The 15,180-nt window shown below is 38.3% G+C and overlaps 1 protein-coding gene across 11 annotated transcripts in view; it reads right to left on the minus strand.

The window, feature by feature from the left end:
• The window catches only part of RAD51B (RAD51 paralog B), a 677,123-nt gene that overhangs the window by 656,330 nt on the left and 5,613 nt on the right, over positions 1-15,180 (minus strand). For all 11 annotated transcript variants that reach the window (XM_008700443.2, XM_008700473.2, XM_008700456.2 and 8 more), the window contains one exon: positions 9,218-9,334. In XM_008700443.2, the coding sequence (XP_008698665.1) occupies positions 9,218-9,334 (117 nt within the window). The remainder of the gene's footprint in view (positions 1-9,217; positions 9,335-15,180) is intronic.

A 15,180-nucleotide genomic window follows, 5' to 3' on the forward strand; every position in this document is an offset into this window, starting at 1 on the left:
CGAGTAGTGCTTCTCTTGTTCCACTTTTTGATCTTGGTGCTGTAACCGCATCTATACAGATTCAGTGACATTCAAATCAATCAAAACTGGGGAATCAGGAAAGAACAGCTATAAAAACGCCAGCAGAATGTTTCCAGACTTATTCTTACTCCCTCCATCGTCTCCAGGCCTCATCTAAGTTTATTCTACCAATTGCCTTACCTCTCTCTCACCTCCACCAGTTCTAACTTCTACCTGATATCTGGGACTCTAGGTTTTACCTTTTAACAAGAAACAAAGATCATCCAGTGCAATTGATTAGACACCTCCATTGATACACAGTAGTTCTCTGTCGCTCTGTAACAAATTACCACAAACTTAACAGCCTAAAACAATACCCATTTCTTATCTCACACTTCTGTAGGTTAGCAGTCAGTCATGGGCTTGACTGGGCTCTCTGCTCAGTCTCACACGCCAAAAGCAAGGTGCCAGCTGAGCAAAATCCACGACTCTGCAGCTGTGGATCTGAGCTCCCTGCTGCCTTTCTGTCATCCAAGGGCTGCTCACTGCTTCTAGAGGCCACCTACCTACATTCCTTCTCACAGCCTTTCTGGTTTCTCCTTCTTTAGCCAGAGAAAGCTCAGTTTTCAAGGGCCCATGGAAGTAGAGCAGGATAATCTCCCTCCCTTAAAGTCAATTGTGCCATAGAACATACCATAATAATGGGACCGATATCTCGTCATATGCACAAGTTCCAGGGATTATGGCAGAGCATCTTTGGGAGGCCATTTGAGAATTCTGTCTACCACAAAGTCTCTGAGAACGGAGAGTAATAATTTAAAGTTTTTTAAAACTTACACACATACATACACACACATATATGCATGCATCCGTATATAAACACACTCACATAGTGAAAGCCAGGCTCTAAGAAGGACCCAGTGATCTCACTCTGGTATTTGCACCCTTCTGTACTCCCCTCCCATACTGTAACAGGTGTGTCTGTGTAATAGAATACAGCAGAAGTAACGCTATGTAACTTCCAAAGCTAGGCCGTAAGAGACAATGCCATTTCTACTTTGTTCTCTGAGATCACTCTGAGATCACTCTAGGAAAGTCAACTGCCATGTCAGGAAGACAGGCAAGCAGTCCTGTGGAGAGGTCCAGGTGGCCAATAAGTGAGCCTTCCTGCCAACAGCCAAGACCAACTTCCCAGCCACATAAGTGAGCCATCCTGGAAGCAACCCAGCCAGCTCCAGTTAGGTTTTCAGATGACTGCAGCCTCACCAATACCTTGACTGTAATCTCATGAGAGACCATAACCAGAAAACCAGCTAAGATGCTCCTGAATTCCTGACTCACAGAAACCGTGAGATAATGTCTTTCTTGCTGTTTTTAGCCACTAAACTTTGGAATGATTTGTTAAACAGCAATATTTAACAAATCTATGAATATGCAACTACAGATATACAGATGTTAGAGATACTTAAGAAAAAAAACTCCTAAAATGAAAGAATCACTGATGTTCATTAATGAAAGATCAATTAGATAGAAAACTCATATTCCTTAAAGGTACTATTTTGGGGGCGCCTGGGTGGCACAGCGGTTAAGCGTCTGCCTTCGGCTCAGGGCGTGATCCCGGCGTTATGGGATCGAGCCCCACATCAGGTTCCTCTGCTAGGAGCCTGCTTCTTCCTCTCCCACTACCCCTGCTTGTGTTCCCTCTCTCGCTGGCTGTCTCTATCTCTGTCGAATAAATAAATAAAATCTTTTTTTAAAAAAAGGTACTATTTTGATAATTTTAATGGCATACAAATGAAAATAAATATTGTAACTTCGAATAGCAATAACATTAAAAATTACTAAAGTTTGGCTTATTTCAAGATCCAAGGAGACAACATGAGAGAAATAGCAATAACCAAAGCATTACAGTAATCAAGCATTATATAAGTGTTTAAATACAAACTCATTCTTTCAACTAATATTTATTAAGTACCTACTGCATATGCTAATACTGTGAATCTAACAATAAAAATAAAAGGCATAATCCCTGCCCACTTGCAATTTATTCTCCAATGAAGAAGACATGCACTGATTAATCATACAAACAGTACAACAGTGACAAGTGTTACATAGAAGAACCATAGTACATGGCTCAGTTCTCTAGAAACATATGACAATTATAAATGTGTTAAGACACAATAAAATAGGTTTGAAATACATTAAGCAAAAAATAATACTACAAGTAAATTTGTCAATTCAACATTTTAACAACCTTCTCTAAATTACTATTAGGTTGAGCTGAGAAAAAAAATGTTGGTAAAGATAAGATCTGAACAACCCAAATAACAAGCTTAATTTAATGGTCATATGCAGAGCATTCAAATATTAGAGAATAATCATTCTTCTCAATCGCACCTGGAGCATTTATAAAAATCAATCACATATTAAACCTTAAAACAAATTTCAGAAATTTTCAGAGAATCAGTACCACATAAAGTTCTCTGACCAAACAAATTTAGGTTAACAATCTAATTTTTAAAAGATAAATATTTTAATTAAATAATTTAGATTTTCAAAAATTCCAAATAACTCAAGAATCGGAGAAGCAATTATAATGGAAATTTTAAAATACAACTAGAACTAAATAAAAATGAAAATGCTTTATATAAAAAAATGAAGCAACAGATATTCATAGCCTACAGCTCAGAGTGAAAAAAAAGAAAAACTGAAAGTTAATGGATTAAATGTACATGAAGTTGGGGGGGAATAATCCCAGAAAACATGGAATTACATTGAAGTAGAAGACAAAGAAAAGATAGAGAGGACCAAAAAAGAACAATAAAAAGCACAGTCCTTTGAAAAGACTATAATAGGGACACCTGGGTGGCTCAGTTGGTTAAGTGTCCGCCTTCAGCAGGGTCCTAGGATCAAGTCCTAAGTCCCACATCACACTCCTCGCTCAGCAGGGAGCCTGCTTCTCCCTTTGCCTGCTGCTGCCCCTCCCACTTGTATTCTCTCTCTCTCTCTCTCTGACAAGTAAATAAATAAAATCTTTAAAAAGAAAAAAAAGGTATAATAATAGTCAAAACTCTGGCCAGACTTTCAAAAAAGAAAGGGGAAAAAAAGACAAAGTAAGTAATGTTAGGAATGAAAAGGGGAATAAAATCACATATAAAACCAGATTTATTTTTTTAACCAGATTTAAAGATAAGGAGAACCCAGTGAATAACTTTATGACAATAAATTTGAAAAATTAAAGACAACAGGCATAATCCTAAAAATATCATTCACCAAAACTACTCAGGAAGAAATAGAAAACCTGAATAGTCCTATAAATCATTAAAGGAATGGATTTCATTTCTTTTAATCTTCCCACAAGGAAAATACCAAGATCAGACAATTTTTCAGATAAGCATTATCAAATATTCAAGAAACAAATAATTCTAATTTATACAAATTATTATAAAATATTAAAAAAGATATTACACAATTCATTCTACCAATTAACTCAAAATAGATCACACAAAAATTAACCTAAAATAGACCATAAACTAAATGCAAAACCTAAAACTATAAAACTGTAGAAGAAAACATAGCAAAAATCACTGTGTCTTTGGCTGGACAAAGAATTTGTAGAGATGACCAAAAGCACAATCTATAAAAGAAAAAAACCTGATAGACTGGCCTACACCAAAATTAAAAGCTCCAAAAGCTACCATGAACAAACCAATGAACATACAAGCCACAGATTGGAAGAAAACAATTGCAAAACTTATATCTGATAAAGGACTTGTATCCAGAATATATAAAGAATGCTTATAACTCAGTAACAAGAAAACAACCCATTAAAAAAAAAAGGCAAAAGATTTGAACAGACATTTCACTTAAGAAAATACACAAATGGGGGTGCCTGGGTGGCTCAGTCAGTTAAGTGTCTGACTCTTCATTTTGGCTCAGGTCATGATGTCAGGGTCATGGCATGGAGCCTCATCTGGGACTCCATACTCAGCAGGGAGTCTGCTTGAGGATTTTCTCTCCCTTTCCCTTTGCCCCTCCCCATGCACACGTACAGGTATTCTCTCTAAAATAAATAAATAAATCTTAAAAAAAATACAAAAATTGCTAGTAAGCACATGAATAGGTGTTCAATATCATTAGTCATTAGGGAAGTGCAATTAAAACTACAATGAAATTGGCAATTCTGCAGCAAGCCTGGCTGTGAGAGTGGGGATACTGTTGCCTGTGGTCCCCCAAGAGACACAAGGGAGAGGGGAATAAAAAAAAACCTACAATGAAATACACTACACATGCACTAGAATAGCTAAAATAAAAAAGAGAAACAATACTAAATGTTAGTGAGGACGTGGAGAAAAAAACCATCATACTTTGCTAGTGAGAACGTAAAATGGTACAGCCACTTTGCAAAGCAGTCTGGCAGTTTCTTAAAAAGTTCACCATACACCTATCATATGATCTAGCCACTCACTCGTAATCTACCCAAGAGAAACAAAACCTAGGTCCATACAGAGACGTATCTGTGAATGTTCATAGCAGCATTATTCCTGACAGATGAAAAATGAAAACAGTCTAAGTCTCCATCAACTGACAAGCGGATAAACAAAATGTGCTATAGCCATACAATGGAATACAAGTCAACAATTAAAAGGAACAAACTACTAATACATACGACAACATGGATGAACCTCAAAAACATCACGCTATGTGAAAGAAACTGAACACAGAAGACTACATATTATATTATTCCACTTATAAAAAATGTTTAGAAAAGGCAAATACATAGAGATAGAAAAATAGATCAGTGGGTACCCAAGGATGAGGATGGAAGCAGGGATTACCTATAAATATGCATGAGGGAAATTTTTAAGGTGATGGAAATGTTCTAAAACTGGATTGTGGTGATGATTTACTAGAAAATTACCGAATTAGTTGAATTATGCAATTAATAATGGTTGAGTTTTTATAGCATTTAAATTGTACCTTAATAAAACTGCTTTTAAAATAACCAAATGATTTATGAAAAGATATTCATTTCATTAGTAATCAGGTAAATGAAAACGAAGATCAAAGATGCCAAAAATGGGCCTAAGTTAAAGAATCTGATAATACCAAGGCATGAAGATGTGGAGCAAGAAGAATTCCTGCACATCACTGGTAGGAATTTAAACAGGCACAAGTGCTCTGGAAAACGATTTGTCCTGATTCTGCAAAGTTACATTATGCACATATCTTATAACCAGGAAATCACTCCAAGGTAGATACCCTAGACAGGGGCCCGACAGTAAATATTTTAGGCCCTACAGACCATGAGATCTTTGCCACAACAAACTCAACTCGGCCTTCTATCATATAAGCAGCAGCAGACAAAACATAAACAAATCAGCATAGTTGTGTTATAATGAAACTTTATTTACAAAAACAGACATCAAGCTAGATTTGATCATTGGGCAGTAGTTTGCCAATCCCTGTCCTAGAGAAATACTTGTATATGTGATGTAAGGGACACGTACAACAATTTTCATAGGACTTGTTTATCTTAGCAGCAAACTAGAAACAACCCAGATATTCACTCACAGGAAAAAAGAAATAAGTTGTGGCATATTTTCAAAATGGAATATGATACAACACTGAAAGGGAATTATAATCCTGCTACCTGAAACAACATGGATAAACCTTAGAAAACACTATTAAGTGAAAAAAGCAATTCATAGAAGAGATATGATATGATTTAACCACAGAAATTATTTAATAGAGCTCAAAATTAAACAAAACTAAATAAAATGTTGTTATAGCTCCTATTTAAGTACACAGACGGTTAAAGAAAACTACAGGGGAAAAATTATAGGAATGGTAAAAATTAAGGATAAAGATTACATCTCAACAGAAGGCCAAAGATAGGATCAGGGAGAAGCCCACAGTTAGTTTCAATGGTTTTGGTATTGTTCTGGTTCATATTAAGTCATAGGGTCATAAGACTTCATAACTTTCACAGGCAGGATATATTTAATCTTACATATATATATAAAATATACTTTAAAATTTTGTTAATAAAAGGTAAACAGAAATACTCCCTATACTCAGCTGAAAAAAATCCCAAAATAACTGAACAGGCTACCTGTAACTAAAACAGAATGTAAAGAACTGGACACTAATAAGCAGTCAAAGTACTTATGTTCCAAGTCAGCCAAGTAGATCATGACAAAACACCAGCATGATTTGTAACTACCACTTGGATTCAGAAAGAATTGACAAATGCCAAGTGAAAAAGCATTAAATATTATTCTAAAACTTAAAAAATAAAAAAAAGTAGTTGTTGGTTAATCTTAAATTCTGTTTTTGCTATTTAAATAACTTTGTAACTATTAAACACTGCTGTTACAAACTCCTTTGAAGAGGTCCAGCTAGAGTGCGAAAAGACTATGTACAATAGGATTATGGTACCATCTGGTGGCAGTACCCTGCAATAGCGGGGGGGGTTGTTTCTTTTAAAGATTCACTCACTTGTTTATCAGCTATCTAATAGGCATCCTCCAAACATAGCACACACACATTTTTAAATCTTTCTTAGAAGACAGGGCATAAAATAAGGTATAGTATCTAGAACAGAGTGCCCATCTTCAAGAAAAAAATCTACACTTGAATTTATGACTATCAGAATGTCAGAGTCTGCTCTTGCTTACAAATGTGCTCAAAGTATCTATGCCCCTAGAACTCTTAGGCAAGAAGTTCCTCAGGAGTATCCTGGTAAGTCCATGAGTCACCACACTGAACCAGTAAGTACACCAATGCAGCTTGCAAGGAAAAGAACTGTGGTGGTTTTTAAATGTCTTCAATCTCACTATGGAAAACAATATAGAGGTTCCTCAAAAAATTAAAAACAGGACCTACATACAACTCACCAATTCCACTTCTGGATATATACACAAATGAAATAAAAACAATTTCATCAAGATATCTGCACTCCAATGTTTATCACAGCAGTATTCTCAATAGCCAAATAAGGCAAGAACCTAAATGCCCATCACAGATGAATGGACCTAAAAATGCGGCATATATACACAATGGAATATTACTCAGCCATGAGGAAGGAAGATAACCTCCCATTAGCAACAACATGAAGGGACCCTGAGCACATTATACTAAGCAAGATAAGTCAGACAGAGAAAGAAACGTACTATATGATATCAGTTATATGTGGAATCTAAAAAAGGTTAAACCTGTAAAATAAATAGAGTAAAATGGTGGTTAAAAGGGGGTAGGCTGGGGAGATAAGAGTGATGGTGTTTGGGGCACCTGGGTGGCTCAGTTGGTTGAGTGTCTGACTCTTGATTTCAGCTCAGGTCATAATCTCAGGATCTTGAGATTGAGCCCCACGTTGGGTTCCACCCTCAGCAGGGACTACTTGAGATTCTTTCCCTCTGCCCCTCATCCCCCTCCCCGCTCACCTGTGCCTTCTCTCTCTCTCTAAAATAAATAAATCTATTTTTTAAAAAGTGATGATGTTTAACAGTACAAACTTGTAATGAAAAGTAAATAAGCCATAGCTATCTAATGAGTCTCATGAATATAGACAATAATATTGTACTATAATTATGTAATGTGGTAAATATTGCTACATCGGCAACCATATTACAATATATAAATGTATTAAAGTAACTTGACGAAAACCTTAAACTTACACAATATTACATGTCAAACTTATTCAATGAAAATAAAACATCCTTGGGGCACCTGGGTAGCTCAGTCGGTTAAGTGTCCAACTCTTTTTTTTTTTTTTTAAAGATTTTATTTATTTATTCGACAGAGATAGAGACAGCCAGCGAGAGAGGGAACGCAAGCAGGGGGAGTGGGAGAGGAAGAAGCAGGCTCATAGCAGAGGAGCCTGATGCAGGGCTCGATCCCGGAACGCCGGGATCACGCCCTGAGCCGAAAGCAGACGCTTAACCGCTGTGCCACCCAGGCACCCCAAGTGTCCAACTCTTGATTGTGGGCTCAGGCGTGATCTCAGGGTTGTGAGATCAAGCCCCACATGGACCCTACTTGAGATTCTCTCTCTCCCTCTCCCTCTGCCCCTCCCCCCAAAAAGAAAGAAAGAAAGAAAGAAAGAAAGAAAGAAAGAAAGAAAGAAGTCCTTGAATTCTTGACACTTCTTTCAAAAAGCAGAGCCAATTTTCCCTTTCCTTGAATGTGAGCTGTACTTAATGACTTGCTTCTAAAGAAGAGAATGTGGCAGAAGTTAATGGTGTGTAACTTCCACAGCTAAATCATCAAAGGCATCACCACTTCCATCTTGCCTTCTTTTGGATTACTCACCCTGTGAGAAGTCAACCACCATGTCGTGAGGAACTCAAGCAGGCTGTGGACACCCCACCTGGAGAGGAACTGTGACCTCTACCAATAACCAGCATCAACATCCCAATTATGTGAGTGAGCCCTCTTGGAAATATTCTCCAGCCCCACCAAGCCTTCAAGATACTGCATCCCTCACCGATATCTCTGAGCTAAACCACTCCCAAAGAAACAGAAATAATAAGTATTAATTGTTGTTGTTGTTGTTGTTTTAAAGATTTTATTTATTTATTTGATAGAGAGAGAGACACAGCCAGCGAGAGAGGGAACACAAGCATGGGGAGTGGGAGAGGAAGAAGCAGGCTCACAGAGGAGCAGGGAGCCTGATGCGGGGCTCAATCCCAGAACCCTGGGATCACGCCCTGAGCCGAAGGCAGATGCTTAACGACTGAGCCACCCAGGTGCCCCTATTAATTGTTGTTTTTAAGTCACTTAGTTTTGAAGTGATTTGTTGTGCAACAATATATAACCATCATATCCTAGAACCAAATTTTATCTATGACAGAAACTAAAAATAGCTCACTTCAGTTTAATACTGTAATTTGCCCACATGTTAATAAAATTTCAAATTTTCCTTCCTAATACACTAGGAAGTGTTCCTTTTTTAATTCCCCCGAATTGTTTCATACTGTTTCATAATATTCATCATTTTCTAAGTTAATCTTAAGAAACAGCAACCTAAGCAGACTTCATGTGGTCAGCAAGGACTGTTTTGAATATCTTTACTTTTGCAAAGCAACTATACTAGATCCTGAGTTGGAGAACCATGCCCTTGAGGTATGAAATACTTCATGTTTTTCAACTAAACTTTTTCCCCTGGGCCTGAAGGTTATAGGTCAATGGGAGGTTTGGAAAGTTTCTCCTTTACCTCTGTGAGGGATCCACAAGCCACACCACCATGCAGGGCTTCATCCAACGCAGAAAGGGTTGTGGCTAAGAATGCTGGTGAGAGAGAGGCAGACGTCCGCATCTTCATCCCATAAGCCTCAACAAGAAAAAGAAGACGTTCTTTTCAATCTCCGTGTCTATTCAAAACCAGAAACCAACTCCAAACCTCAATTTCTAGCAGCTGGAACTCCAATCCATCCCTCTTTTCCTCAAACATTTATTTGTTAAACAAATATTTAGTCCATGCCAGAGACTGTGCCAGACTATGGGGATATGACAGAAGAGATAGAGGCCCTGCCCTCACAGTACGTATATTCAGCCAGCAACTGAAATCAGAACTGAAAACTGGGCAATTACAATACAGTTATCAGAGATACCATGACAGGGAAAGTGGAGACACAGAGACAGGGTACCTGTTCTATGGATTTTGTGATCCAGGAAGACTTCAGGAAGAGCTGGATGTCTGAGCTAAAATGTGAAATAGCCGTTAAACAAAGGAAATGTGCATGTTCCTGCCAAAGAGACAGAACATACAAAGAAAGGGAGAAAACGGGAATAAAAACTACAAAAAATAAAGAGTTCATTTAGAATGGTTGAAAGATGGAGTGTGGTCACAGTGGGGCCACTGATGAGGCTGGAGAAATAAGCAGGGCCAAATCACGAAAGAGCCTTGTTGAGTCTGGGGTCAATGTGGAGAGCAACAAGGAATGGCATGCTCAAGTTATCTTTCCAAACCAAGGTTGGTCTATGAAGAATAGCTTGAAGGTAGGTATGGTAGCCTGAGAAATGTCCCCCCAAAAGATATCCGCATCAAATCCTTGGAACCTGTGAATGTTACCTTCATCTGAAAAGGGGCCTTTAAAGATGTGATTAATGTGATTACATAACTAGCTAGCAATGTTTAAGAATGCTTCTGCAATTTCTAAGATTAAAAAATACTACTATTTTATTAAATTGCTCAAATAAACTGAGGTCAAGCCATAGAACTGTAATCATTCATTCATTCATTCATTCAACAAATACTGAGTACCTACCACATACCATATACTATGATAAACTCTGGGAAGAGAAACAGAGACGGTTTCTAATCACTTAAAATTTACAACTTAATAAATCTATATATCAAATCTAAGGCCCTTCTGCTTCTGTGAGGATGTAGGAAAACCAGTATATTAATATTTATAAACCATAAATGTGCCCACTTCTGTCCAATCTCTCCTATTAAATTCTTAGATGATTTAAACCATAGATTATTACATTTTTCTAAGGCTATACTCAGGTACGTTAAAAAAAAAAAAAAAAGAAAAGCTACAGAAAAAAGTCATGTGGTATGCATCTGATTTAGAAATACCTGAATATTGTCTACAATATATCATCAGGCTGTTGCCTGAGAGGTGGGCCTGGGGACATTTTATCAAATGTGTAAACACTGTCCAGTCTGTCAACATTAAAGTACTTCCTCTGCAACTGTAAGTGCACTAATCACTAGAATAATAGATTTAGTGACACATATAAAAAAGACTAAAATGAACGAATAGAGTAAGACTTCAGAAATGATAATACGTATATAAATGAAATAAAAAGGAATATTTTGGTATGCCACTCCACCAGTTTTTCTTCCATGTTGGTGGCTGCTTCTTCTCAGACGCATCATTATTTAATCTGATCTCAAAGTGTTGGCTTCACTCAGGACTTGGTGTTGGATATGCTTATCTCATTATCATATTTACATTGATGACTCCCAAATGCATACTGCTACGACAGACCTCTCCTTCAGACTCCAGGTCCATGTATTGAACTGCCTGCTTTGTGGATCCATTCATTGTTTCATAAGCACCTAAATTCAACAAGTACTAAATTAAATTCATGATCTGCCTCCCTCAAGCCTGATCCTCTCCCAGCATTCCTCATCTTAGGAAGTGATACTACCCAGTTTCCCAAAACAAAAAATCAAGGAATCATCTGTCACTTTCCTGTATCTCACCACCACCCACTGGCAAACAATCACCAATCCTATTGATTCTGCCTCCTAAATATATCTCATAACAACTGACATGATGCCACCTGCACTGACACACTAATAATGCATGCCACAAACACTTTCTGTCTGGAAAACAGTAGTAGATACCCAACTGGTCTTAACGAATATCTTCCTGTTCCTTTTCAATCACTTATCTATGTTCAAGACTGAGTTGTGGTGGTTTTTTTTCCCTCATTAAACTTTTGTTTTAATGGGTCTCAAAATTCTGTGACAGATTTTTGATCAAGTTGTTTCCATTAAAAAGTACTGATTCTAAAAAATTAATAACTTAAAACTGCCACACACACACAAAACAAATGGTCCACAAAACATTCTCCTTTCCTTCTGAGGGTTTTACAATGCATTGTTATCATTAACCAGTCTTTAACTATTAAACTTAATTGGCCAATTGACACAAATAGTTCTGAAACCGTTCTTCCACCGCAGATTAAGACTGGGGTGGAAGGTATTGGGGATAATATTCATTTAACCTTCTGAGCTTTCTGAGCAGACTTGGTGACCTTGCCAGAGCCAGCTGTCTTCTTGTCCACTGTTTTAATACACCCACAGCAACCATCTGTCTCATGTCACTAACAGTAAAACGGCCCAGAGGGGGCCAGTCAGAGAACACGCATAGGCTTGCCAGGAACCATATCAACAATGGCAGCATGACCAGATTTCAAGAACTTGGGACCATCTTCCAGCTCTTTCCCAGAACAACGATCTATCTTCTCCTTCTGCTCAGCAAACTTGCAAGCAATGTGAGCTGTGTGACAATAGAACACAGGTGCATATCCAGCACTGATTAAGCCTGGATGGTTCAGGATAATCACCTGAGCTGTAAAGCCAGCTGCTTCCGTGGGTGGGTCATTTTTGCTGTCACCAGCCACATTGCCACGATGAACATCTCTGACAGATACATACTTGACACTGAAGCCCACATTGTCTCCAGGAAGAGCCTCACTCAAAGCTTCATGGTGCATTTCAACAGACTTTACTTCAGTTGAAACATTGACTGGAGCAAAGGTGACCACCATGCCAGGTTTAAGAACACCTGTCTCCACTCGGCCCACAGGGACAGTACCAATATCACCAATTTTGTAGACATCCCAGAGGCAGACAAAAGGGCTTGTCAGTTGGACGAGCTGGTGGCAGAAATGCGATCCAGAGCTTCAAGCAGTGTGGGTCCACTGGCATTCCCATCTTTACATGTGACTTTTCACCCCCTGAACCGAGGTATGTTAGCACTTGACTCCAGCATGCTGTCACCATTCCAACCAGAAATTGGCACAAATGCTACTGTGTCAGGGTTGTAGCCAATTTTCTTAATGTAGGTGCTGACTTCCTTAAAGATTTCCTCATATCTCTGTAGGGTGGCTCAGTGGAATCCATTTTGTTAACACCAACAATTAGTTGTTGTACACCCCCTGTGTAAGCCAGAAGGGCATGCTCACGGGTCTGCCCATCAGTGGAGACACCTGCTTCAAATTCACCAACAGCAGCAGCAACAATCAGAACAGCACAGTCAGCCTGCGATAGGCCTGGAATCATGTTTTTGATAAAGTCTCTGTGCAAGACTGAGTTTTTAAAAACAAAGATTATACCCTTTTATGACTTTTTATTACTCTCAGAATAAAGTTCAAAATCCTTTACGTGGTCTGCAGGCTCCATGATCTGACTCCTGCTTACTTCTGACTTCATCTCCGAGGTCAATCTGCTCCTCACCACTATGTTCCATTCACACCAGCCTGATTTTACTGCTGGGAAGCACCATTCTCCTTCTCCTCACAGGGCCTTTGCACTTCCTGGTCCCACTGCCTGTAAACTCCTCCATGCTCACCTCCTTTCTGACCTTCCCCGTCTCTTCCCTATTCATCCTTCAGGTTTTAGCTAAAGTGTCACTTCCTAAGGGGAGCCCTTCCCAACCCCCGAACTAAGTAATATACCCTGTTATTAAGCTTCAGAGCTTTTTGTACTTTTCCTTGATAGGATTTATCATTACTACAAATAACTGTTTATGTAATTGTATGTCTAATATCTGACTTGCACTAGACTGTAAGCTGCATGAGGGCAGGATGTTACCATGTTCACTACAAGATCCCCAGGACCTGACAGAGTACCTGCCACATGGCAGGCACTCAATAAATACTAGCTAAAGGAATATATAAATGAACAAAAAAATCTTCCCTGGAAAGATGAACTGAAGCTAAGCCAATGTTTAAACCAAGACTCAAATCCACAGAATGGTACAGGAGTGAATGTACAACAAAGGAGAAAGATGGCTTCCTGAGCCAGCATCTGGAATGGTACTGAAACCGAGGCTGAAACGGTAGCAGAAGTGGAGACTAAAGGTGAATTTCCTGCTCATGCTCTCTTCTTTAATTCTCTAACTAGAAATATGGCATAGATATTGACCAAACAGAATGACACACATCAAACTAAAACACTTTCTTGGTGCTTTACAAGCTTCAAAATACTAACAAGTTAATTTGAACCTGGTCACAGAATCGTCACTTACTATTTTAGCCCCTTTCTTCTCCCATAAAACAAGGTGAGCTGTTCAAAGCTCCAAGGTCAATAACAAAGCTAAAACAGTGACAATCCCTAACTCCAATTTTAATTCTTCTGACTACTCTGCCTATGAAGTATTTTCTTAGATCACAAGCTAAATCTGAACAAAAGAAAATACTTTATCTATTCATTAATGTCAGAAATTTCAAATGACACTAACATCCCTTACTTCCTACTTCACAGAATTGAACTCCACTTTATTGCTCAGTGGTTAACAAATTTCAATATAAGATGTAAGGTAAGTAATCTATAATCCACCTAAATAAATAAATCTGTAAAGCACTGAACAGACTTCTAGGCACTCTTATTCTCGGAAAACAAGATCTTTTCTACCATACACTAAAACCTACATGTTGAAAATCTAAAATTATTAAACAGAAAGTATAAATTAATAGTACAACTTGATGAGGATTTGTTATAAAAGACTTTAACTCTTCCCAAAGGTGAGTAAAGTTTTTGGGCACCGGGTGGCTCAGTTGGTTAAGCAATTGCCTTCGGCTCAGGGTGTGATCTGAGTGCTGGGATCAAGCCCCGCTTGGGCTCTACACTCAGCAATGAGTGTGCTTCTGCCTCTCCCTCTGCCCGTCCCCCAACCTCATGCTCGCTCTCGCTCTCCCTCTCTCTCTCTCTCTTCTCTCTCAAATAAATAAAATCTTCAAAAAAAAAAAAAAAGAGTGGGGTGCCTGGGTGGCTCAGTCGTTAAGCGTCTGCCTTCGGCTCAGGGTGTGATCCCTGCATTCTCGGATCGAGCCCCATGTCAGGCTCTTCTGCTGGAAGCCTGCTTCTTCTTCTCCCACTCCCCCTGCTTGTGTTCCCTCTCTCGCTGGCTGTCTCTATCTCTGTCAAATAAATAAATAAAATCTTTATAAAAAAAAAGAGTGAGCAAAGTTTTTAAGTATTATTTATTCAATCAATAAGCAAGTGTAAATTCAGTATGTGTACTTCATGATGTAGACTGATGATGATAAAAGTTAGTATTACAGAGACAGGGACATTCTAATTTTACAAGTATGTTAAAATTTAACGTGAGGTCCACAAATTCTACCCAAACAAACAAAAGACAAAGATGACCTTTTGAAATATCACTATTAGCTACAGAAAAAAAAAACTTCCTGCTGCTTTCTCATTCCCATAATTAGGAACTGTCTCCCAGGAGCTAATAAACTGCATAAATTTTTCACATATATTCTCATTAAAGGACTAACTCAATGGTGATGGTCAATATTTTTGAGGTGTTCATCTCTATTTTTGCTTTTGCCTCATCCCCAAAAAGATCTTATTTCTTTAAAGATTTGTTTATTTGAGAGAGAGAGAGCACGCACATGCATGCACACACAGAGGTAAGAGGCAGA

The sequence above is a fragment of the Ursus maritimus genome, unplaced genomic scaffold, assembly GCF_017311325.1.
Source record: "Ursus maritimus isolate PB19 unplaced genomic scaffold, ASM1731132v1 scaffold_25, whole genome shotgun sequence".
Classification (NCBI taxonomy): Eukaryota; Metazoa; Chordata; class Mammalia; order Carnivora; family Ursidae; genus Ursus; species Ursus maritimus.